Source organism: Phocoena phocoena, chromosome 1 (genome assembly GCF_963924675.1).
Source record: "Phocoena phocoena chromosome 1, mPhoPho1.1, whole genome shotgun sequence".
In the NCBI taxonomy this organism is placed as follows: domain Eukaryota; kingdom Metazoa; phylum Chordata; class Mammalia; order Artiodactyla; family Phocoenidae; genus Phocoena; species Phocoena phocoena.
The window spans coordinates 42,970,828-42,995,447 of record NC_089219.1 but is presented as its reverse complement, the minus strand read 5'-3'; the positions used below and the strand labels follow the sequence as shown (position 1 = coordinate 42,995,447).

The window sequence follows — 24,620 nt, the reverse complement described above, 5'->3', positions numbered from 1 at the left end:
TTTGAATGGGGCACATAGAGAGCCTTCCGAGGTAACTGGTCAAATTCTATTTCTTAACCTAGATGGTAGTCACAAGGGTTAATAATTAATTAAGCTATATTTAAAAGAAAAAAAATAGCACATTAAATGTAACAATGAGACAGCAGCCCAAATCCAGATTGAATTCGACTGAAGAGCTGTCTCACTGCAGCTCTGCCAAAGTCTCACCATTGAGTCTATCTCAAGCCAAGAAAGCAGTTCATACCAGACTGAGGGGTGACTGAGGTCAATGGCAAGTGGTTAGAAAAGCAATTAAACCAAGAAGGCAAAAGCAAAACCAAAGGAATGGAAAAAAAACAGTAAACAGTATAATAAGCTGAATTTTCAAAAATCTTTATGCTATCACATATACAACATCTGTTCAAAACAAGCCTGTCTCATTTCCATCCTGTAAATTCACCATACTTACTCCTATCTCAGTGCCAAAATTTTTCCATTAGAATTTGGTTTTTTTCTCAGTTATTTCCCATTTTTACCAATTAACTACTGCTAATAAAGGCAATTGTATGTTTACCAAATATTTACATTTACATCTTCAAAAGTAAGGGTGCAGAAAAAAGATGGCAGAAAGAAAGCAACAGGAGCTTGAAAGAAGAAAAGGTCACTAGAAGCTGATTTACCAAGTTATGATAGAGGTAGGCCCTTCTTTAGATACAATGGAGTACTAGAAATTATATCCCCAAGCCTGCATTCTTTCTTGTCTTTAGCTATTTGGACCACGGTGGAAATTGAACAAGCAATTGAAAGCAGCCTGAAGCTATAGGCCTGCACTGTCCAATAAGGTAGCCCCTAGCTACATGTGCCTACAGGCCACCTGAAGTACAACTAATCTGAACAAAGATGTGCCATAAGTGCAAAAGACATAGTGGATTCCAAAGACTTAGTATGAAAAAAAGAATGTAAAATATCTCATTAATAATTTTTGTATTGATTACCTGTTTAAATAATATTCTGGATATACTGGCATAAACAAAATATATTATTAAAATTAATTTCACCTGCTTTTTAAATGTGATTACTACAAAAATTTTAAATTATGTATATGTGGCTCACATTATATTTCTATTGGACATCACTGCTACAAAAACCATTATTAAATAGTGTTGAACAGGAAGAACTAAGCAGCTGAAAGTCGGGATTTTTCAGTTTTTTTCTACTGTTTGTGCTATTGCCAACACTACAACTCATTTAATTTCCAGCCCCTGTCCCTGGGTATAAAATAGAGGTTAAAAAAATCAGTAGGTGCATTAAGTCATGGATACAACATTAAATCATGGGCCAAAGGAACTGAGTTCTAGTCCTGGTTCTGGAGTTACCCTGGAGAAGTTCTTTTTTTTTCTCTGAGCCTTAGTTGCCTGCCCTAACAATTAAGTAAAGGAGCTAAACTAAATTTAGACTCCCATTAATCTGTCAAAATATTTTTTTTCTTTCTGTCAGAATTGGTTATCATAAAAATGAATAAATACTCACTCTGAGTCTAACACATCCTCTGCGAGAGCCTCTCATCATTTTGTCCTTGGACTAAAAGAAAAACAAAAACATTCAATGAATAAAAGATAAACAGACTGTTTTTAAAATCATCTAGGGATAAAGAGACAACATTTATAGTAATATTCCTCCCTTCTCCCCATCCCCACCCCACATCACCCCACCATCACTTAAAGATAGGAATTGGGAGGTTTAAAATGTTTTTAGTCTATACAAATAAAACTAATCACAGAATTTTATGTGTACCTTAAATGTAACATATATTACACTGTATTTTCATTCCTCCTTCATAGCCCTGAACTCTCAACTAAAATATGTTTCTCATATTTTAGTAAGTTTGAGAGTCACCTGGAAGGCGACAAATTACCTGGGGATTTAAGAATCACTCCCAGATGATTCTGACTCAAGCAAACACAAGACCACGTTTTGAGAAACACTGCTTTAACTTTATCTCCTTGCAACTCCCCAAATGGGTCACATTTTTTGCCTCTGAGATTTCTCATCCAATGTTCCTCAGCTTGGAATATCCTTGACCCTGATTTTCTGCCTTGCCAACTGTCATTCATCAAGTGCCCTACCTCCGTCTGATTTGAATTTCCATCCCTGGACTCCCAGAGTCTCCTGTGTGTTCCCTTGTTGTGGCATGCACCATCTTGTGCTATGATAGCTAGTTACTTGTCTGACTCACCCACAGACTGCACATTCCTTAAGGGATAGAAACTGTATCTGACTTGTTTCAGAACAATGTCTGGCATACATTAGGTAATAAAAAAATATTTATTGATAAAATGTTGCTTCTCCTTTATGTTTCCCTTACTAGACTGAGCCAAGCAAAGGCTATGTGCTGCATAATAAGCCCCATGTTGACATTCAGTAAATATTCCTAGAATTAACTTAGTCATGTGTAATAAAATAAAGTAAAACCTCAAATAACTAAAGTTTTAAAAATATTTAATACCTCAACAACTGGTATTTTTCTGTACTCCACTATGTGACAAAGTAAAACAAGCCAATATCCTGGGGTTATGTTTTTTTGCTTGTTTGCTCGTTTTTAATCTTTTGGCCGTGCCACACAGCATGCGGGATCTCAGTTCCTCGACCAGGGATCAAACCTGGGCCTTCAGTGGTGAGAGCTTGGAGTTCTAACCACTGCACCACCAGGGAATTCCCTGGGGTTATGTTTTAAAGAAAACTGTCCCACTTTAAATCATAGATGCCCTACATCCATTGTACTGAGCCATAAGCAAACTTCCAGCTATAAGATAACTAAGTTCTGGGGATTTAATGTACAGCATGGTGACTATAGTTAACAACATGTACTGTACACTTGAAAGAAGCTGAGTGAGTAGATCTTAAGAGTTCTCACTACAAAAAAAAAAGGTAACTATGACAGGTGATGATGGATGTGTTAATTAACCTTATTGTGGTAATCATTTCACAATATATATGTATATCAAATCATCACACTATACACCTTAAACTTAAACAATGTTATATGTCAATTATACCTCAATAAAGCTGGAAAAAATAAATTCAATCTTTCTTGGAGATATCTGCATGTCTGTACACAAAGATCTGCCTTACCCTTCTCATTGCAGTACATGCTGTTAACATAGCCTATGTCATTGTTTTCACTGATTCTTAGCTTATCAATGTAACAATATTACAATGATAAATCAAAGTGAACTCTCTTCAAAAAAGAAAAAAATAAAACAAAAAAGCAAATACTGAGATATAGAAATTCATGTTCAGAAATTATTATTGAAGTACTGAAGACAGTCTTCTTACTTACATATATAAAGAGGACTCATACATTTTATAAAATATTCTCAACATCAAGCAGGGTTGAAAAGAGTTCTTTACTAACAATATAGTTGATAAAAACACAGTTAACAAAAATATTCCCTAAGCATTTAATAGCCCTTTTACCATACCATACACTTATCTTCCCTCCAAAAGTGTCAAGGCAATACAGAAAAATAATAATTAGGTTTGAAAATACCCAATGAGAGTTAGAATACAATTCAAACAAGGTATGAAACATCCTTGACCCTCTTCCATTTTTAAAAATAAGATTACAGTAAATAGAAAAAGAGTAAGACAGGGTTATAAGTTAGAAAACATTGAAGGAGATAAGTGAAAATAATTAAAGCAAGTATAACTAGGAAACAATCAGACAAATCCAGAATGTGGGATATCCTATAAAATAACTGGCCTAGACTATTTTTAAATGTCCAAAAAAAAAGACTAGCATATAAACGACTGTAATATAGAGCAAAAATAAATTATGTGCATAGAGGCACAAAGTGCTATGAACTACAGAAGGCTCCCTGCCATGGAAAAAAGATGGGGAAAGGCAACACTGAAGTGACCAGGTCTCAAGGTTCAATCTGGGACTAAAAAAAAGGATTCTGATAAGAGAGGGAAGGTAGGAAAAAGAAGGCATTCCAAGCCAAGGGAACAACATTAGCAAAAGCACAGGTATGGAAAACTTTACACATGAGGTCTTCATAGAAGAGTAGACTGATAGCTCAAGCACAGTGTGTGGAGAGGAAGGTGGAGAGAATGGAGAGATGAGGCTGAAAAGGAGGTATGGGGACCAGGTCTTGGAGGGTCAGAAAAAAACAGTGAGAAGTTAAGGAAATTAAACTTTATTCAATAGTTAATGGAGAGCTACTGAAGGTTTATGAACATTCTCAGTGGTGTGTTATAGAAAAATAACACTGTCAAATATGAGGACTTGGGGGAAAGGGATGATGGTGACATTAATGATATAGCAAAAGCAGCAGCAGCAGATTCTCACTCATTGATACCCTCTATGTCAGTGGTCCCCAACCTTTTTGGCACCAGGCACCGGTTTCATGAAAGACAATTTTTCCACGGATCGGGGGTGGGAGAGGATGGTTTCGAGATGATTCAAGCACATTACATTTATTGTGTACTTTATTTTTTAATAAATTTATTTATTTGGCTGCATTGGGTCTTCATTGCTGCGCATGGGCTTCCTCTAGTTGCGGTGAGCGGGGGCTACTCTTCATTGCGGTGCACGGGCTTCTCATTGTGGTGGCTTCTCCTGTTGCGGAGCATGGGTTCTAGGTGCACGGGCTTCAGTAGTTCTGGCTTGCGGGCTCTAGAGTGCAGGCTCAGTAGCTGTGGCGCAAGGGCTTCTCACTGTGGTGGCTTCTCCTGTTGCGGAGCATGGGTTCTAGGTGCACGGGCTTCAGTAGTTCTGGCTTGCGGGCTCTAGAGTGCAGGCTCAGTAGCTGTGGCACATGGGCTTAAGTTGCTCTGCAGCATGTGGGATCTTCCCGGACCAGGGATTGAACCTGTGTCTCCTGCATTGGCAGGTGGATTGTTAACCACTGCACCACCAGGGAAGTCCCTATTTCTATTATTATTACATTGTAATATATAATGAAATAATTATACAACTCACCATAATGCAGAATCAGTGGGAGCCCTGAGCTTGTTTTCACTTGCCACTCACTGATACACTGATAGGGTTTTCATAAGAGTCTGCAAGCAACTAATTTATTATGGTCTCTGTGCAGTCAAACCTCTCTGCTAATGATACTCTGTATTTGCAGCCGCTCCCCAGTGCTAGCATCACCACCTCAGCTCCACCTCAGATCATCAGGCATTAGATTCTCATAAGGAGCACACAACCTAGATCCCTCGCATGCGCAGTTCACAGTAGGGTTCGCGCTCCTATGAGAATCTAATGCCGCCACTGATCGGACAGGAGGCGGAGCTCAGGCGGTAATGTGAGTGATGGGGGAGCAGCTGGAAATACAGATGAAGCTTCACTCACTCGCCCGCCGCTTACCTCCTGCTGTGCAGCCTGGTTCCTAACAGGCCACGGTCAGGTACCAGTCCGTGACCTGGGGGTTGAGGACCCCCTGCTCTATGTGATATGCACTTTATACACAGTAAGCCTCACAAGACCTTGCATGGTAAGAGTTATGCACATATTATAAATGCAAGTGACACCAGAGAGATCAAGTAAATTACCCAGTTAAATTACACATGTAAAATGTAGCAGAGTTGACCCAGCAGGTACAATTTGGAATGGCTGCCCTGCAAATCATTCTCCCAGACCATACCTGCGCTCTGCTAGCCTCAAATCCTCCTCCTCTTCCACAATGACACAGAGCCCTCGCCCTCATTTTCTCCCCACTCAGCTCCAATGTGGGGCCAAAGGGAAGCTGGTGTGACTAAGTCCCCCAGGCACAGTGAGTGCTGAGGAGGGGTTATCTGACCAAGCTGGTCGATCACAGAACCCACAACCCCAGGGACAAGGAAGGATAGAACCGGGGGCTTCCCTGGTGGGGAAGAGAGTCCTCCTGCCGATGCAGGGTACATGGGTTCGTGCCCCAGTCTGGGAAGATCCCATATGCCGCGGAGCAGCTGGGCCCGTGAGCCATGGCCACTGAGCCTGCACGTCCGGAGCCTGTGCTCCACAACGGGAGAGGCCACAACAGTGAGAGGCCCGCGTACCGCAAAAAAAAAAAGGTGGATAGAATCCTTCCACAGGGAGTTTTTCTACTGGGGCTGAGCTGATAGGGAAGAGCTCTTTCCTATCTGTTCTTGAAGCTGTGAGGTACAGTTGCCACAGGTCTTGTGCCCTCTACATGAAGGAAGCAATAATTAAAGCATACACGCTGAGAGGAGGAGAGAGGAGAGGCAGAGAGTCCTAGCTGCAAGCGATCTCCAGATACACCCTGATCTGAGGCAAACCTGCCTAAGCCAATGCTATTCACTGAATAGCAAGGGGTTTTGTTTGGGGTTTTTTGTTTTGTTTTGTATTTTCCTGCTGTTGTTGCTGTCTGTTTGTTTTTTAATGAATATTGGTACTGATGAGGGAAACGTAGGGCCAACATAACCCCAACTCCAGCAATCTTCCTACCAGGAGCTGTGCTACCAATGTTCTCAAACCTACTAACAAATGTACTTTTTAGCAACTTGGCACAAACATGTCACCAGCCACAAGGTCCACCACCTTAAGAAAGGATCACTCACAAAACAGATGCTAAAATCTTTTCAGCTAGATTAGAAAACAGAATCCCCCATGAAGCAGAGAGATACAGGGGTGATGTGTTCTACTCCTAAGGGGCTCCAGAATTTAAAAAGATTGTTGAATTTGGTGGTCTGGTTTGTTGGTTTCTTATATCTTATTAATGCAAGGTCAGTGGCTTCTGTTACAACAAGACATGCAATCAAAAATTATTTATAATAATCCTTATGCTAATCCTAATGCTAACCCCAAGGTATTGATTCAGATTAAGTTTGTATTGAAATTTCAAAGTAAATTACCACAAATATATTGTTGCCTGTAACAGGCTTGTCCCCTGATATCCATTCTCCTCTTCTTCCTTTCAGTAACATATCCTCCACCCAAAGTTTTAACTGAACACATGGCTCCCCTGCCAGTTATTACATTTCCAGCCTCCCTTTCAGTTACGTATAGGTCAGTGTGCTGTGAACAGAAGCAATGTGCAACAGATTGTGCCTTTCAGAGGAAACTTCTTGAAAAGACATTCTCTTTTCAAGGGTACATGGAACATTCTCCAGAACTGACCACATGTTAAGCCATAAAACAAGTTTCAGGAAATTTAAACAATGGAAATAATACAAAGTATGTTCTTTGACCAAAATGGATTAACTGTAGAGCTCAAAAACAGAAGGAAATTTGGGAAATTCACAAATAGGTGGAAATTAAATGACACTCCTGAACGACCAATAGTTCAAAGAAAAAATAACAAGGGAAATTTGAAAATACTTGAGATGAATGAAAATGAAAACACAATTTACCAAAACATAAAGAATACAGTGGGATAGGGAGGAGGGGAGGGAGGCTCAAGAGGGAGGAGATATGGGGACATGTGTATGCATATGGCTGATTTGCTTTGTTGTGCAACAGAAACTAACACAGTACTGTGAAGCAATTATACTCCAATAAAGATCTATTAAAAAAAAAGAATACAATGAAAGCAATTCTTAGAAGGAAATTTATAACTATAAATGTCTAAACTAAAAAATAAAGATCTCAAATCAATAGCCTAATCTTTTACCTTAAGAAATTACACAGGGTTTTCCTGGTGGCACAGTGGTTGAGAGTCCGCCTGCCGATGCAGGGGACACGGGTTCATACCCCGGTCTGGGAAGATCCCACATGCCGCAGAGCGGCTGGGCCCGTAGGCCGTGGCCGCTGAGCCTGTGCGTCCGGAGCCTGGGCTCCACAATGGGAGAGGCCACAGCAGTGAGAGGCCCGTCTACCGCAGAAAAAAAAAAAAAAAAAAAAAATTACACAAAGTAGTGCAACTAAACCTAAGGCAAGCAGAAGAAAGGAAATAATAGAAATTAGAGCAGAAATGAAATTAGAAAATGAAAAAACAACAGAGAAAAAACAATAAAAATCAAAAGTTGTTTCACTGCAAATATCAACAAAATGCACAAACGTTAACTAGACTAACCAAGAAAAAAAGGGGACTCATATTACTGAAATCAGGAATGAAAGAGACAACATTATTACCAACTTTACAAAACAAAAAGTATTCTAAATGAATACAATGAACAACAAATTAGATAACCTAGAAGAAATGGACAAATTCCAAGAAAGACACAAGCTGTCGAAACTGATTAAAGAAGAAATAGAAAATACAACTAAACCTTTAAGTAAAGAATTTGAATTAGTAATCAAAAAACTTCTCACAAAGAAAAGCCTAAGCCTAGGCTTCACTGGTAAATTCTATCAAATGTTTAAAGAATTAATACCTAGGAATAAATTTAACTAAGGAGGTGAAAGGCCTGTACTCTGGAAACTATAAGAAGTCAATGAATCTTACCCAGCACCAGGAAAAATCTCCTAGGTCCCTGCTATTGAAAGGTCCAGGGCGGCAAGCAGCCTCACCCAGGAGTTTGTGAGAAATGCAGAATCTGAGGCCTCACCCCAGACCCCCAGAGTCTGAATCTGCATTTTAATAAGATCCCCAAGTATTTCTCTGTGCAAATTAAAGTTTGAGAAGAACTTGCACTGGATTACCCCTTGCTTCTTTTATTTACAACATCAAATAGCACTGAATTTCACACCACTTAATGGGAGTTTCCCTCTAGCAAATTGCTACAAACTAAAATCTCCTTAATTGTGACACTTGAGCAACAACAAATCATAATATTAATTAAAATAATAACACATTCTAAAAAAAAAAAAGAAGTCAACAAAGGAAATTGAAGACATTACAAATAAATGAAAAGATGTCCCATGTTTATGGGTTAGAAGAATTAATATTGTTAAAATATCCATACTAACCAAAGCAATCTACAGATTTAATGCGATCCCTATGAAAATATCCATGACATTTTTCAGAGAACTAGAATAAATAATACTAAAATTTGTATGGAACCACAAAAGAACCCAAATAGCTAAAGCATCTTGAGAAAAAAGAACAATGCTGGAGGTATCATGTTGCCTGGCTTCAGACTATACTACAAAGCTACAGTAATCAAAACAGTATGGTACTGGCACACAAACAGACATATAGATCAATGGAACAAAATAGAGAGCCCAAAAATAAACCCTTGCACATATGGTCAATTAACCTATAATAAAGGAGGCAAGAATATACAATGGGGAAAAGACAATCTCTTCAGTTAAATGATGTTGGGAAAACTGGACAGCTACATTCTAAAAAAATGAATTAGGGGCTTCCCTGGTGGCGCAGTGGTTGAGAGTCTGCCTGCCGATGCAGGGGACACGGACTTGTGCCACGGTCCGGGAAGATCCCACATGCCACGGAGCGGCTGGGACCGTGAGCCATAGCCTCTGAGCCTGCCCGACCGGAGCCTGTGCTCCGCAACGGGAGAGGCCACAACAGTGAGAGGCCCACGTACCGCAAAAAAAACAAAAAAATTAATTAGAACATTTCTCACACTATACACAAAAATAAACTCAAAATGGATTAAAGACCTAAATGTAAGACCAGAAACCATAAAACTCCTAGAAGAAAACATAGGCAGTACACTCTTTGATATAGGTCTTAACAATATTTTTTTGGAACTGTCTCCTTAGGCAAGGGAAACAAAAGCAAAAATAAACAAATGGGACTTAATCAAACTTAAAAGCTTTTGCACAGCAAAGGAGACCATCAACAAAACAAAAAGGCAACCTACTGAATGGGAGAAGATATTTTCACAGGAACCCTAGTACACTGTTGGTGGGAATGTAAATTGGTACAACCATGGAAAACAGTACAGAGTTTCCTCAAAAAATTAAAATAGAACTACCATATGATCTAGCAATTCCACTCCTGAGCATATACCTGAAGAAAATGAAAAAAATTAATTCAAAAAGATAGATTGTATTTCTATACCCTTGGAACAAGCTATCTGAAAAAAATTAACAAAATAATTCCATCTATAATATTACCAAAAAGAATAAAAATACTTAGTAATAAACCTAATTTTTGAAAGTACAAGACTTTTCCACTGAAACTACAAAACATTGTTGAAAGAGATTAAAGATCTAAATACATGGAAAGACATTTTGTGTTCATGGATTGGTGGGCTACTATTGTCAATACAACGGCAATACTCTCCAAATTGATCTACAGATTTAATATAACCCCTTTCAAAATCCCAGTAGGGTCTCTTAATTGTCACACTCTGGATATATTTTATTACTTTAGCTGAACTTCTGTGTACCACATATAAAAAATCTTCTGAAGGGAAGGCTACATAAGTAATTTAAATTAAGGATAGCTCAAAATATTCTCCATTGAGGCTTCTGAGGCTATAGATATACCCATGTGAACTCTCTCATTTATTTTTTAACTTTATTTATTTATTTTAATTTATTTTATTTATTTTTCTTTTCTTTTTTTATGGCTGCACGGCATGTGGGATCTTAGTTCCCTGACCAGGGATCAAACCCACACCCCCTGCATTGAAGCACAGGGTCTTAACCACTAGACTGCCAGGGAAGTCCCTGAACTCTTTCATTTAAATGTACAAAATTATTTCAATCCCCCAACATGGTTTACAAAAATTTTTAAAGGAAGTACAATTTTTAGAAGAAATTATTTTTTTAAAAGTATATCCAGGGCTTCCCTGGTGGCGCAGTGGTTGAGAGTCCGCCTGCCGATGCAGGGACACGGGTTCGTGCCCCGGTCCGGGAGGATCCCACATGCCGCGGAGCGGCTGGGCCCGTGAGCCATGGCCGCTGAGACTGTGCGTCCGGAGCCTGTGCTCCGCAACGGGAGAGGCCACAACAGTGAGAAGCCCGCGTAGATTGCAAAAAAAAAAAAAAAAAAAAAAAAGTATATCCAGACATGTAACTTATCCTACAGATAGTACAATTTAACGAAATAACATGGACTGTGGAGTGAGAGAGAGAAGATTTTGAATTCCAGCCCTGCCAACTTGCTGGTAGTGTGACCTTGGCCAAATCACTAAAATTTCCTGAGCCGTAGTTTCCTCATTTGTAAATCTGGGTATTACTCTCATGGGATCATTGCAGGTACTGAGTTAATATAAGTAAATCACTTAGCATAGGACCTGCTGTATAAAAGGCACAAGGGAGGCTTCCCTGGTGGCACAGTGGTTGAGAATCTGCCTGCCAATGCAGGGGACACAGGTTCGAGCCCTGGTGTGGGAAGATCCCATATGCCATGGAGCAACTAGGCCCGTGAGCCACAACTACTGAGCCTGTGCGTCTGGAGCCTGTGCTCTGCAACAGGAGAGGCCGCGATAGTGAGAGGCCCACGCACCGCGATAAAGAGTGGCCCCCGCTTGCCGCAACTAGAGAAAGCCCTCACATAGAAACGAAGACCCAACACAGCCAAAAATAAATATAAAAATAAATTAATTAATTTAAAAAAAAAGGCACAAGGTCCACGTCCCTTCCTTGCTTCTACCTTAAATATAGCAAACAGAGATCTGCAATCATTTTCTCTAAATGTAAGCTAACTTTACTCCCATCAGGCCACACTTTCTTTCAGACATGTCTCAGTTCCCTCTACACATATACATAGACCCCAAACTGCTTTAGTAATAAAACATAGACAGCCTACAAAAAGACAAATAACAAAGTAAAACAAAAACATATATTTTCGCTACTTCATGCTCACACACTTCCTCTGTGAACCCTCTTTCAACCCAGCTCATATGCTGAGGTACAATTTACTGCATTCTCAATTTTTATAACTGCATTTAAAAATATTACATAAAACAATTAGAGAGCAATAATAATCTCTAATAATGGTATATAAGCACTAAATCAAATTCAACACCAAGGTAACCTCTTAATTGTATCTTAATTATAACTACTTAACTGTATCTCCAACAGGATATAAACTTACATTAAAGATTAGTTCAGTATATTCCTAGCATACACTAAGTACTCAAAAGTATTTTAAATTAACAAATTAACTCACAAAATCTAGCTTGGTGCTGGTATATAGTGCCATAATGAAAACCTGTTTAACTGTTAATATACTGTGCATTTCCTCTGCTTAACAAAGCAAATGTATCTGGAAAAGTTGTGCACAAATATGTTCAAAATTCATTAGGGAAGATTAGTTTGCCATTTAAACTAATTCTACAATCCTTTTATAAAGCAAAGAATGCCTCCCCAAACGTGTATGTAAAGACACTTAAATTTTTATTTGAATGTTAATTTTACTTTAATAAACTAAATCTTTATTAAAGATGAAGCAAGAGTCTCATCTGACTTGCTCTGAATCTCTCATAGCTAAAAGGGAAGTTTCCTTCTTCTGAACTTTTTAATACATAGCACCCCATCTTACCTTTCTTAAGGCACATATTACTTCTATCTTATATGAAAATAATGTATGTGCATGCTTCATCACTTCTCTTAGAGAGCAGGGTTTCTGATTCATCCATGTGTCCTCTTCTACCCAACACCCCTGCTATACCTTTGCAAAGAATAAACAATAAATTGATGGTAGAAGACAAGCGGACGATGAATGTGGACAAATGTCAAAATGGTCTCCTTCCTTTTAACATGAAGGTAATACTGCTTCAGTATTGAGTCACACGTTAGTTCATTCCCAAAAGTACATGAGGTTGCGCTTCTAGCTAGTGTTGCTCCTTGGACCATGCACTCCTGGAACACCTAGCAGGGGCTCAACCTGCTAGGCAAAGCTAACCTAAAGATTGAAATCACAAGAGGCTGGCTCTAGGGTGTAGAATGGACAGGAAAAGGACAGGAGGAAATTTTGCAGGATGACAGCAATGCTCTATCTTTTGATTGATACTGGTAACAAGGGTGTAAACAAATGTCAAAACTCATCTAAATGTATACTTGAAATCTGTGGGGTTTTTTATTGGGTATAATTATATCTCAATAAAAGTAAATAAATAAATAGTACTTGCCAGAATTCCACAAAGATACACTGTTTACAACAACTACAAAATAGGAAATGACAGCAATAACACCCATTCCTGTAGTCTCCTTTCTATTTGGGAGAGCACAGACTCCTTAAGCCATCTTGATAGTATTTAATGTACCAGAGAGCCTTCACTAGTTAATGCCTTGTGGGCACTCAATAGCCCAAAATGTCATCATGCTACTGGAAAGCTACACCACCAGAAACACTGAGGATTCACAAACCCACAATAATGGAGGAATTTTCCCTATCATTCATAGGGATAGATAACTTCCTCATCTTCCCCTCCCCATTACAGAGGGCCTCATTCGAGCAGCAGTATACTACAGATAGAGCCTTAGGAAAATATATTGAATCAGTATACAAGGGGACAGTGATATTTGGGGTCTCTCCAAGATCCTGGAAGATGGCTGCCTTCCTTCAAAGAAACCAGACATGTATCAGAACAGAGATATATACAAGATCATCTTTAAGAGCTGGAACAGCCTAGAGGTAATTATACTAATTATGACTAATTATACTAAGTATCAGAAAGTATTAAAAGTAATAGAACTACAGTAGGAAGGCCAGAACCCGAACCAGAAAGCCAGAATAGAAGTTTTCCTGATCAACAGATTAGACCTGTTTGGTTCTTGTAATAGGTATGTCTCTAACACAGAGATACTGCATCTTGATATCAATGTCTGATTAAATAGCTATAATATAATATATAACTCCCTTTAGTCTGCTTCTGCTTATAAATTTGGCAACCCATATAGCTTGCTTTCAGAGACTATATGTACTAATGCACTAATGAGATAGCCTAAATATGCAGTCTCCTTAACAGTTATATATCTTGTTATGAATAAATTTGAAAATTAGCTTATATAATAGTTACCACAATGTACATTTAGTGAATATTATTATATGTCAAACACTGTCATAAACTTTAGCTTTTTGTTAATATTTACTGAGCACTTATATGCCAGACACTGTGCTAGTGCTTTAAATATAATATTAATTAATTCTCACATCAATCTTATGATATAGGTTCTTTTATTATATCCATTTTGTAATTGAGAAAATAAAGGCTCAGAAAGTTTTATGTAACCTGCCCATGGACTCACATATAATAAGTGGGATAGAGAGGATTCCCATCCAGGTCTGACTCTAAACGCCATGCATTCTACCAGTTACTATAGATCTGGTTAATTTAAGTTTTCTTTCCAAGATTTTCTGAGCCACAAAGGCTGAGTGTCAAATCAGTGATCCTTCTGAACTCAACAGTATAACTGCCACCCTACAAATCCTCGCAGCAATACTTCAGACGGTGGTACCCCTGCCTTCTGAACTATTGCTGGCATGTAAACCCCTACGTCATTAGATAACAGATACAGGTCCACATCTCTTATCTGAGACTTTCAGATCAAATGTGTTTTGAAATTCACAATTTTTGAAAAGTAATATACATATAGTACATAAACTGTGTCACACCTGCAGTGGAGTCTGAAGTATTAAGCATTTAATTAATTTCACAATTCAGCAAACTACTATTTAGGTAGTACAACATATATTTACACTAAGTATGACAGAGATTATAAATAGCCATACAGTTCAAGACAGGCTTTACTTCCAAATGAGAATATAATAAATTTAGAAAAAAAACTTCTGGAATTCAGAGACTGAGGGATTTCAGAATTATGGGTAAAGGACTGTAGACCTGTATTTTGATCTAGTGAAATCTTACATTGTAAAGTCCCAGGTCTCTCACTATTTCTTAAAAAGGACAATTTTATCTTCAAATCAGAATTTCAGGCCAGTAGAAAGAGAACCACTTTCACAGGGTTTAATTAAGCACAGCTATGATGGCAGGGATTGCGCATCCTTTCTAAGAAAAAGTTAAATATTAAATACTAACTAGTAGTCTAAGTGCTACAAATTACTTAAGGTATGTTAATATATATTGGACCTCAATATATATTTCCTATGTTTGTTTAGTTTTTCAAATACTGCCCAAAATACTAAATAGTGATTAATGTTATTTCACAAAAAAGTGATTGAAAGAAATGATGGGGGTTTGTTAAACTCCAGGTGGTTTATGCTGTATATTAGTACTTCTCTCACCAAACTGTGCAGTGATAATCCATTATCATTCAACTCCACTTTTCTATTAAAAATTGCCAAGGTTTCTCCTTATTTGGAAAAGACTAAGTCAGGGCCCAAGATAATAAGATAATGGAAAGATGAACAGCATGAAAAGCACTACGAAGATGGGAAAATTTGTATAATGCAAAATTTTTTTAACATCTTTATTGGAGTATAATTGCTTTACATTGTTGTCTTAGCTTCTGCTGTATAACAAAGTGAATCAGCTATACATATACATATATACCCATATCCCCTCCCTCTTGCATCTCCCTCCCACCCTCCCTATCTCACCCCGCTAGGTGGTCACAAAGCACCGAGCTGATGTCCCTGTGCTATGCAGCTGCTTCCCACTAGTTATCTCTTTTACATTTGGTAGTGTATATACGTCCATGCCACGCTCTCACTTCGTCCCAGCTTACCCTTCCCCCTCCCCGTGTCCTCAAGTCCATTCTCTACGCCTGCATCTTTATTCCTGTCCTGCCTGTAGGTTCTTCAGAACCACTTTTTTTTTGTTGTTAGATTCCATATATATGTGTTAGCATACGGTATATGTTTTTCTCTTTCTGACTTACTTCACTCTGTATGACAGACTCTAGGTCCATCCACCTCACTACAAATAGCTCAATTCATTTCTTTTTATGGCTGAGTAATATTCCATTGTATATATGTGCCACATCTTCTTTATCATTTCATCTGTTAATGGACACTTAGGTTGCTTCCGTGTCCTGGCTATTGTAAATAGTACTGCAATGAACACTGCAGTACATGTCTCTTTTTGAATTATGGTTTTCTCAGGGTATATGCCCAGTAATGGGATTGCTGGGTCATATGTTAGTTCTATTGTTAGTTTCTAAAGGAACCTCCATACTGTTCTCCATAGTGGCTGTATCAATTTACATTCCCACCAACAGTGCAAGAGGGTTCCATTTTCTCCACACCCTCTCCAGCATTTATTGTTTGTAGATATTTTTGGTGAAATGCAAATTCTTTGTGTTGTTCTTGTATTGCCAGAACAATAGCCAGAACCATGGATTTTTGAAGTCTTAGTCCTAATTCTAAAACTCATCCTTCAGGTCCCAAATTAGAATGAGGCTATGCTCCAAAAGCTCCTTGTTCAAATTTAGGGTTTAGAATCCAGAACAAATTTTTGCAAAGAAACTGTTAAAAATGGTTCCCAGGTTAGCTAGGAAAAGCACTCAAAATACAGCATGTGAATATCAAAAGATATGGGGAAAGTTGTTATAAATTCAAACATTGCCTAAGAAATTATTTTCTTAAAGAATTTCTCTTAGATGTTGGTGCTCAAGGGAAAGCAGGATTATGAGCAAGAATAAGGAAATAGGTCAAGAATTCAAGAACTATGCCAAAGGGCTTAAGAAACTTTCAAGGACTTGAGAAGTCAATGATCTGCAATAGACATACTTTACTTTTATAATCAAGAGGGAAAAAAACACTTTTTAAAAAGGCAATTTAAAAACACTCATTCTTTTTTTTTTTTATATCTTTATTGGAGTATAATTGCTTTACAATTCTGTGTTAGTTTCTGCTTTGTAACAAAGTGAATCAGTTATATATATACATATGTTCCCATATCTCTTCCCTCTTGCATCTCCCTCCCTCCCACCCTCCCTATCCCACCCCTCCAGGCGGTCACAAAGCACCGAGATGATCTCCCTGTGCTATGCAGCTGCCTCCCACCAGCTATCTACCTTACGTTTGGTAGTGTATATATGTCCATGCCTCTCTCTTGCTTTGTCACAGCTTACCCTTCCCCCTCCCCATATCCTCAAGTCCATTCTCTAGTAGGTCTGTGTCTTTATTCCTGTCTTACCCCTAGGTTCTTCATGACATTTTTTTTCTTAAATTTCTTATATATGTGTTAGCATACGGTATTTGTCTTTCTCTTTCTGACTTACTTCACTCTGTATGACAGACTCTAGGTCTATCCACCTCATTACAAACAGCTCAATTTCGTTTCTTTTTATGGCTGAGTAATATTCCATTGTATATATGTGCCACATCTTTATCCATTCATCCGATGATGGACACTTAGGTTGTTTCCATCTCTGGGCTATTGTAAATAGAGCTGCAATGAACATTTTGGTACATGACCTTTTTGAATTATGGTTTTCTCAGGGTATATGTCCAGTAGTGGGATTGCTGGGTCATATGGTAGTTCTATTTGTAGTTAAAAACACTCATTCTGAACAGACTTGTGGTTGCCAAAAGGGAGAAGGGGTGGGGAAGGGATGGATTAGGAATTTTGGGTTAGAAGCTGCCAACTATTATATATAGAATACATAAACAACAAGGTCCTACTGTATAGCACAGGGAACTATATTCAATATCCTGTGATAAACTATAATGGAAAAGAATGTAAAAAAGAATGTATATATATGTATATCTAAGTCACTTTGCTGTACAGCAGAAATTAATACAATACTGTAAATCAACTATAATTCAATCAAAAAATAAAAATTAGGGGCTTCCCTGGTGGTGCAGTGGTTGACAGTCCGCCTGCCAATGCAGGGGACATGGGTTCGTGCCCCGGTCCGGGAGGACCCCACGTGCCGCGGAGTGGCTGGGCCCATGAGCCATGGCCGCTGAGCCTGCACGTCCGGAGCCTGTGCTCCGCGAGGGGAGAGGCCACGGCGGTGAGAGGCCCGCATACGGCAAAAAAAAAAAAATTAAAATTAAAAATTAAAAAAATAAAAATTAAAAAAATTTTAGAAAGAATAAAAACACTCATTCTTTATCAGGTCTAATTAACATGCAAACACAGAACAGAATGGTGGGTTGGTCACAAAGGATATCATCACCTATCTGAAATTTACACTTCATCCCCTTCTGCGTGACTAAAATTTCAAAGTAGAATTAGCTTCAAGAATTTGCCACTACATTTCTGTGCTCACATTTTGTGAATTAAAAAAAATCATCAATCAACAAATTCTAAGACTTAGTATCTGCTTCTCCTCCCCTTCTCTAGTAGGCTTTCGGTGAACTGGAATGGAAGAAGAGTCTTTTGTTTATCCTTGGCACTTCAAAGGGGATGATTTAAGTCCCTATCTTACAACTTAGATGTAAAAGGATTCAGTACTTTTTAATGATTAATCAATGCAGTTTGCACTTTAGAAGAGCCTCCGAAGAACGTTTATTTCATCGTGATAATGATGTAAATTAGTTATTACCTGTAAGCAGACTAGTGATAACTTGGGTTTATTTTCATTTTAAAATATCAATGCTAGCACAATTCAGTATCCGCAGACAGAAAGAACATTCTGTCTGGAGTCGGAAGGCTTAATCACGTACAGAGAAACTACCATGTGATCTCTTACATCTCAATTTCTTCATGTGTAAAGGAAGTAAAAACTATTTCACACTATTGTTCATTCCATAAATATTTATTGAATACTCACTAAGTGCCAGGCACTGCTCTAGATACTAAAGACAAAATGATGAACATAAGTCTCTGTTGTCATGGAACAGAGACTTACATTCCAGAGGGAATGCTTACATTCCAGAGGGAAATAGACATAAACAAACAAACAAAATAATTTTAGCAGCTAACAAGAAATGCTATGAAAAAATAAAACAAGACCATTGTGCTAGTGACTGACAGTGAGGTCTACTTTAGATGGTTGTTAAGGAAAGACTTCTCTGAGCAGTGACGCCTAAATGAAGACCTGTACACCAACAAGGAATCAGCCATGGTACAGCCGTGGGATAATATCAGTCCAGGAAGCCAGAAAATATATGCAAAGGCCTGAGGCAGGAACAAGTTTGAGGTGTTTTAGGAACATACAAAAAAAGCTAGAGTGGATAGAGAGTGGTGAGCAAAGGGTTTACTGTAGAAAGGTAAGTGGAGAAAGATCATAAAGCCATAAGTCATAGTAAAGAGTTTGGATTTTTTTCCTATAGTCTAATATTAGAGAATTTTAAGCAGGGGGAAAAACATGATCCTTTTTTTTTTTCATTTTTTTTAAAGATCACTTGGGCTGTTGATAGAAAATGGACTTTAGAGCACAAAAAGGAAACAAAGAGACCAGTTATGAGGTTTTTGCGATAGACCAAGTGAGACATTATGGTGATTTATATGCAATAGTGGTAGCAAGAAAAAATGGGAGAAGCTATGAGGCTTAATGAGGCAATGTATTTGACAATATTAGAAAATACCTACGACAATGATTAATATAGTAGAGGCTTGTGGCACACTGTATTTCCCAAAAATGGTCTATAATGGTATTTCTCATCCCACAAGCTCTTCTAGAACTTTGCCACTCCCTCATTAAGAAGGGGAGTCTTTTGGGGCTTCCCTGGTGGCGCAGTGGTTGAGAGTCTGCCTGCCAATGCAGGGGACACGGGTTCGAGCCCTGGTCTGGGAAGATCCCACATGCCGCGGAGCAACTAGGCCCGTGAGCCACAACTACTGAGCCTGCGTGTCTGGAGCCTGTGCTCCGCAACAAGAGAGGACGCGACAGTGAAAGGCCCGCGCACCACGATGAAGAGTGGCTCCCGCTCACCTCAACTAGAGAAAGCCCTCGCACAGAAATGAAGACCCAACACAGCCAAAAATAAATAAATAAATTTATAAAAAAAACAAGTGGAGTCTTTTGTTTGTGAGTGGGTCTTTGTAACTGCCTTAACCTAGCAGACTGGGTGGGACATAATACAAATTATTGTACATTCTTTTCCAGCATCACAAACAGCATGGGAATCCTAATCTCCCAAAGCCAGATGACTGAGATCTCATTACGTAAGGATGAAGGAAAAGTGATATCCTTTGTTCATTTTGCTACTTGAAGAAATGCAATACAAAATGGTACAACAAATTATGTAGAAAACTTTTAATAAAATGCTCTTAGGTTGTAGAATATCATGTATAAAATGATTCCATTTGTACAAAATATACATAAATATGTATATAAGCACAGAGTTGCTAGGAAAACTATTCTCCAAAACACAGATAGTAGGATTTCCAGTAGAACTTTCCTTCCTTCTACCTAATATAGTTTTTGCTATTGTTTCAATTTTTAAAAATTAAGATTATGTTGTCATCTCTTCAAGAACAATAAAACTATTTTTTAAAGCTTTAAAATAAAGAGTAATGTCAAATTCTGCAGAGACAGCGATATTAAAACTAAGGGTAAAAAGCACCCACTGGGTTTAGCAACAAAGCTATCATTGGAGACCATTGCTAGGATTTTCAGTGAAATCTGGAGGTAAAAAGATTGCTGTAAGGTAAATGCAAGATGGGTGAATAAAGACAGACAATGCAGAAGACTCTTCCAATAGGTTCACCTATCCTGAAGAAGAGAGGTTAAGATGGTATTTCCAGGGAGACACAGAATTAGCAGAGATATTTTTCAACTTGGGAGAGATACAGTCCACATTAATTTGTTAATGAAAAAGCCAGTAGATCCTAAAATTCATATAGAAATTCAAGGAACCCAGAATAGCCAAAACATCTTGAAAAAGAACAAAGCTAAAGGCCTTACACTTCCCAATTTCAAAACTTACTACAAAGCTACAGTAATTGAAATAGTGTGACACTGGCATAAGAATAGACATAAAGATCAATGGAATAGAACTGAGAGTCCAGAAATAAATCTTCACATGGTTTATGGTTAACTGATTTTCAACAAGAGTGTCAAGACAATTCAATGGAGAAAAAATAGTGTTTTCAATATATGGTGCTAGAATAACTGGTTACCCACATGCAAAAGAATAATAAAAATAATAAAGAATATAAAGTTTTTTAAAAATAATGTGACCCTTAGCTCACACCATATACAAAAATTAATTCAAAATGGATCAAAGACCTAAATGTAAGAGCTAAAACTATAAAATTCTTAGAAGAAAACTTGGGAATAAAACTTTGTGACTTTAGATTAAGCAATGGTTTTCCAGATATACCACCAAAAGCACAAGCAACAAAAGATAAATTAGACAGAGTCAAATTAAAAAATTTTTGTGCTTCAAAGGACACTATCAAGAAAGTAAAAAGACAACCCACAGAAAGGGAGAAAATATTTGAAAATCATGTATCTCATAAGGGACTTGTATCTAGAATATATAAAAAATTCTTACAACAAAGACAACCCAATTTAAAAATGGGCAAAGGACCCAAATAGATATTTCTCTTAATAAGATTTACAAACAGCCATTAAGCACACAAAAAGATGCTCAACATCAATAGTCACCAGGGAAACACAAATCAAAATATAGTAAGATACTACTTCACACCCACTAGGATGGCTATAATCAAAATGACAGACAATAACAAATTGTTGGCAAGGATGCAGAGAAACTGGAACCCTTATACCCCTAGTGGGAATGTAAAAAGGTGCAGCTACTTTGGAAAACAGTCTGGCAGTTCCTCAAAAAGTTAAACAGAGTTACCGTATGACTTGGCAATTCCACTCCTAGATATATATCCAAGAAAAATGAAATATATTTGGAGATATATATCCAAATATATATCCACTCCTAGATATATATCCAAGAAAAATGAAAACATATGTCCACACCAAAACTTATGTACACAAGTGTTCACAGTATCATTAATCATAATACCCCAAATGTGGAAACAACTGAAATGTTCATCAGCTGATGAATGAATAAATAAAATGTGGACTATACATATAACAGAACACGCAGCAATAAAAAGCACTGACATATGTTACAATATGGATGGACCTTGAAAACACCATGTTAAATGAAAGAAGCCATATTAGAATTATTTGAAGAATACTTTAATAATATGATTCTATTTATATGAAATGTCCAAAAGAGGCAAATCTACAGAGACTGAAAGTAGATTAGTGGTTGCCTAGGGCTAGGGGTGAAATACTGGAAGTGACTGTTAATAGAAATAGGGTTTCTTTTAGGGGTAATGAAAATTTTCTAAAATTGATTGTGGATATGGTTATACACTTCTGTGAATAAACTAAAAGTAAAAAGCTCATTGAACTGTATCTTTCAAAGAGATGGTATATGTATTAATATCTCAATAAAAAATGAAAAGCACCAGGCAACCTAAAAATTTACTAAAATTTTCCATATGAAATTGTTACAACTATGATGTTTAGTTGTTATACTGCAAAATAAATATTCTTAAACAACAAAAGTCTGTACATAGAAAGGAAGAAGTTGAAGACATACAGGAGAGAGGGAGGAAAGCAGAAAAAGGAGAAAATCTATAGACTGAGATCCTCAAAAAATGTGTGAGCAGATGAAATCCAGAACACCCAAGGATTACCTCTTCCATCATGACAGAGAAGGATAGGCAGGAAAGTAAGTATACCAACAGGTGGGAGTACGAGCAGTTGAGAGTGTTTCCACCAAATGGACTCTATTGTCTCTGGGAAGCATGGCATCTTCTACGAGTGATGGAGGAAAGAGGAGGATTGAGAGAGACTGTAGAGATAGTTGCCAGAGTGACAAACCAAATATTCACCCAATATTTTATTTGCCCATCTGTGCCATAAGAGTAATGCTAAAATAAATTAAATTAAATTAAATAAGTGGACAATCTTAGGATGAAGGCTTAATGTGAACAAAACTCTGGGACACAGAATATCAACTTTCATAATAATCTTTGTCATGTGAATGGGAAAAAATTAATTATGAATACCTCAAAATACTTTCCTTGAATATGATTCCATTTATATGATTCCATGTATCATGTAAACTTAACTTTTGCAAAAAAACTCTCCAGAAAGTGGGCATAGAGGGAACCTACCTCAACATAATAAAGGCCATATACGACAAACCCACAGCAAACATCATTGTCAATGGTGAAAAACTGAAAGCATTTCCTCTAAGTTGAGGAACAAAACAAGGATGTCCACTCTCACCACTATTATTCAACATAGTTTTGGAAGTCCTAGCTACGGCAATCAGAGAAGAAAAAGAAATAAAAGGAATACAAATTGGAAAAGAAGCAAAACTGTCACTGCTTGCAGGTGACATACTATACACAGAGAATCCTAAAAATGCCACCAGAAAACTACTAGAGCTAATCAATGAATTTGGTAAAGTTGCAGGAAACAAAATTAATGCACAGAAATCTCTTGCATTCCTATACACTAATGATGAAAAATCAGAAAGAGAAATTAAGGAAACACTCCCATTTACCATTGCAACAAAAAGAATAAAATATCTAGGAATAAACCTACCTAGGGAGACAAAAGACCTGTATGCAGCGAACCTACCTAGGGAGACAAAAGACCTGTATGCAGCGAACTGTAAGACACTGATGAAAGAAATTAAAGATGATACAAACAGATGGAGAGATATACCATGTTCTTAGATTGGAAGGATCAATATCGTGAAAATGACTATACTACCCAAAGCAATCTACAGATTCAATGCAATCCCTATCAAATTACCAATGGCATTTTTTACGGAACTAGAACAAAAAGTCTTAAAATTTGTATGGAGACACAAAAGACCCCGAATAGCCAAAGCAGTCTGGAGGGAAAAAAACGGAGCTGGAGGAATCAGACTCCTTGACCGATGAGAGTATTCAAGGAAAGCAAAGATATAAAATTTCCATATACTTCTTCCCACTGGTTCTACTTACCCTCTTAGGAGGCTTCTTTCTTTTCTTTTCAGGGCATTTAGATTAGATACAATTTTTCTTCTGTTCCTTTTACAATTCTAAAACTACTATATTAAGATTTGGATTATTACTATGTACCATGTAAGCTTAATATAAAAATCATATTTGATATATTCAAAAACAGTTTATTTAGAAAAGTATAAATTCACTTTTAATTGTTTGATGTGAGTGGTGCTGATATCTTTCTAGGAGAATCTGAGACTCCCTCCTTTACATCTTTGCAAGAGAAACACATATACTTAAGCTCTTCAAAAACCTAAAATCCAAGAATTAGATGACAGATTTCTTTTTTAATCACCTTCCAGACATTGCTAAGGATTGCCAAATAACACTTAAATGTGTTTAGATTACCAATGGTTTTGAAATTCAAAGTCACTATGAGTCTCTTTCAGTCAGCATGTAACAGCAAAGAACATATTATTTCTCTAATGATTCCTTTTACAAAGACTACCTTGAGTGGCCCTGATAACTTACTAACTCACTATTTCTAACATTCTCTCCAAAGTGTTATAAAAACAATACAAATCAAGAAAGAGTGTTAAATATTTATGGGTAATGACTAAACAAATCATATTTTATAATCTCAACTAGTTCCTTATACAACCTGATTAATCTTCAACATGTCCCTAGTTATTCCTTTTTCCAGTTCCCATGGCCATTGATCTAAATGTCTACTACATTCCTTAAATCTTGACTCTACTCTCATTTTTAACACGGACCCTGCTTCTCATCCCTACAACATTTAAGCATACTCCTACCTTAGAAACCCTTCTCCTCAATTCCATATTCTTCTCTGCCTCTTTCACAATGAAACATCTTGAGTAAACTACACTTATTTTCTCCACTTCTTACCTCCTATTTAGTCTTCAAACCACTCTAATCTGGCTTCCACACCCACAACTCCATGGAAACTTCTCTCTTTGAGGGCATCAGTGATG

At 37.5% G+C, this 24,620-nt stretch overlaps 1 protein-coding gene across 4 annotated transcripts in view; it reads right to left on the bottom strand.

Annotated features, from left to right (window-relative positions):
- Window positions 1-24,620, bottom strand: part of OSBPL9 (oxysterol binding protein like 9) — a 178,447-nt gene that overhangs the window by 146,737 nt on the left and 7,090 nt on the right. For 3 of the 4 annotated variants that reach the window (XM_065879934.1, XM_065881276.1, XM_065880610.1), the window contains exon 2: window positions 1,510-1,560. The exons of the other annotated variant lie outside the window; for it this stretch is intronic. In XM_065879934.1, the coding sequence (XP_065736006.1) occupies window positions 1,510-1,560 (51 nt within the window). The remainder of the gene's footprint in view (window positions 1-1,509; window positions 1,561-24,620) is intronic. 4 annotated transcript variants of the gene reach the window in all.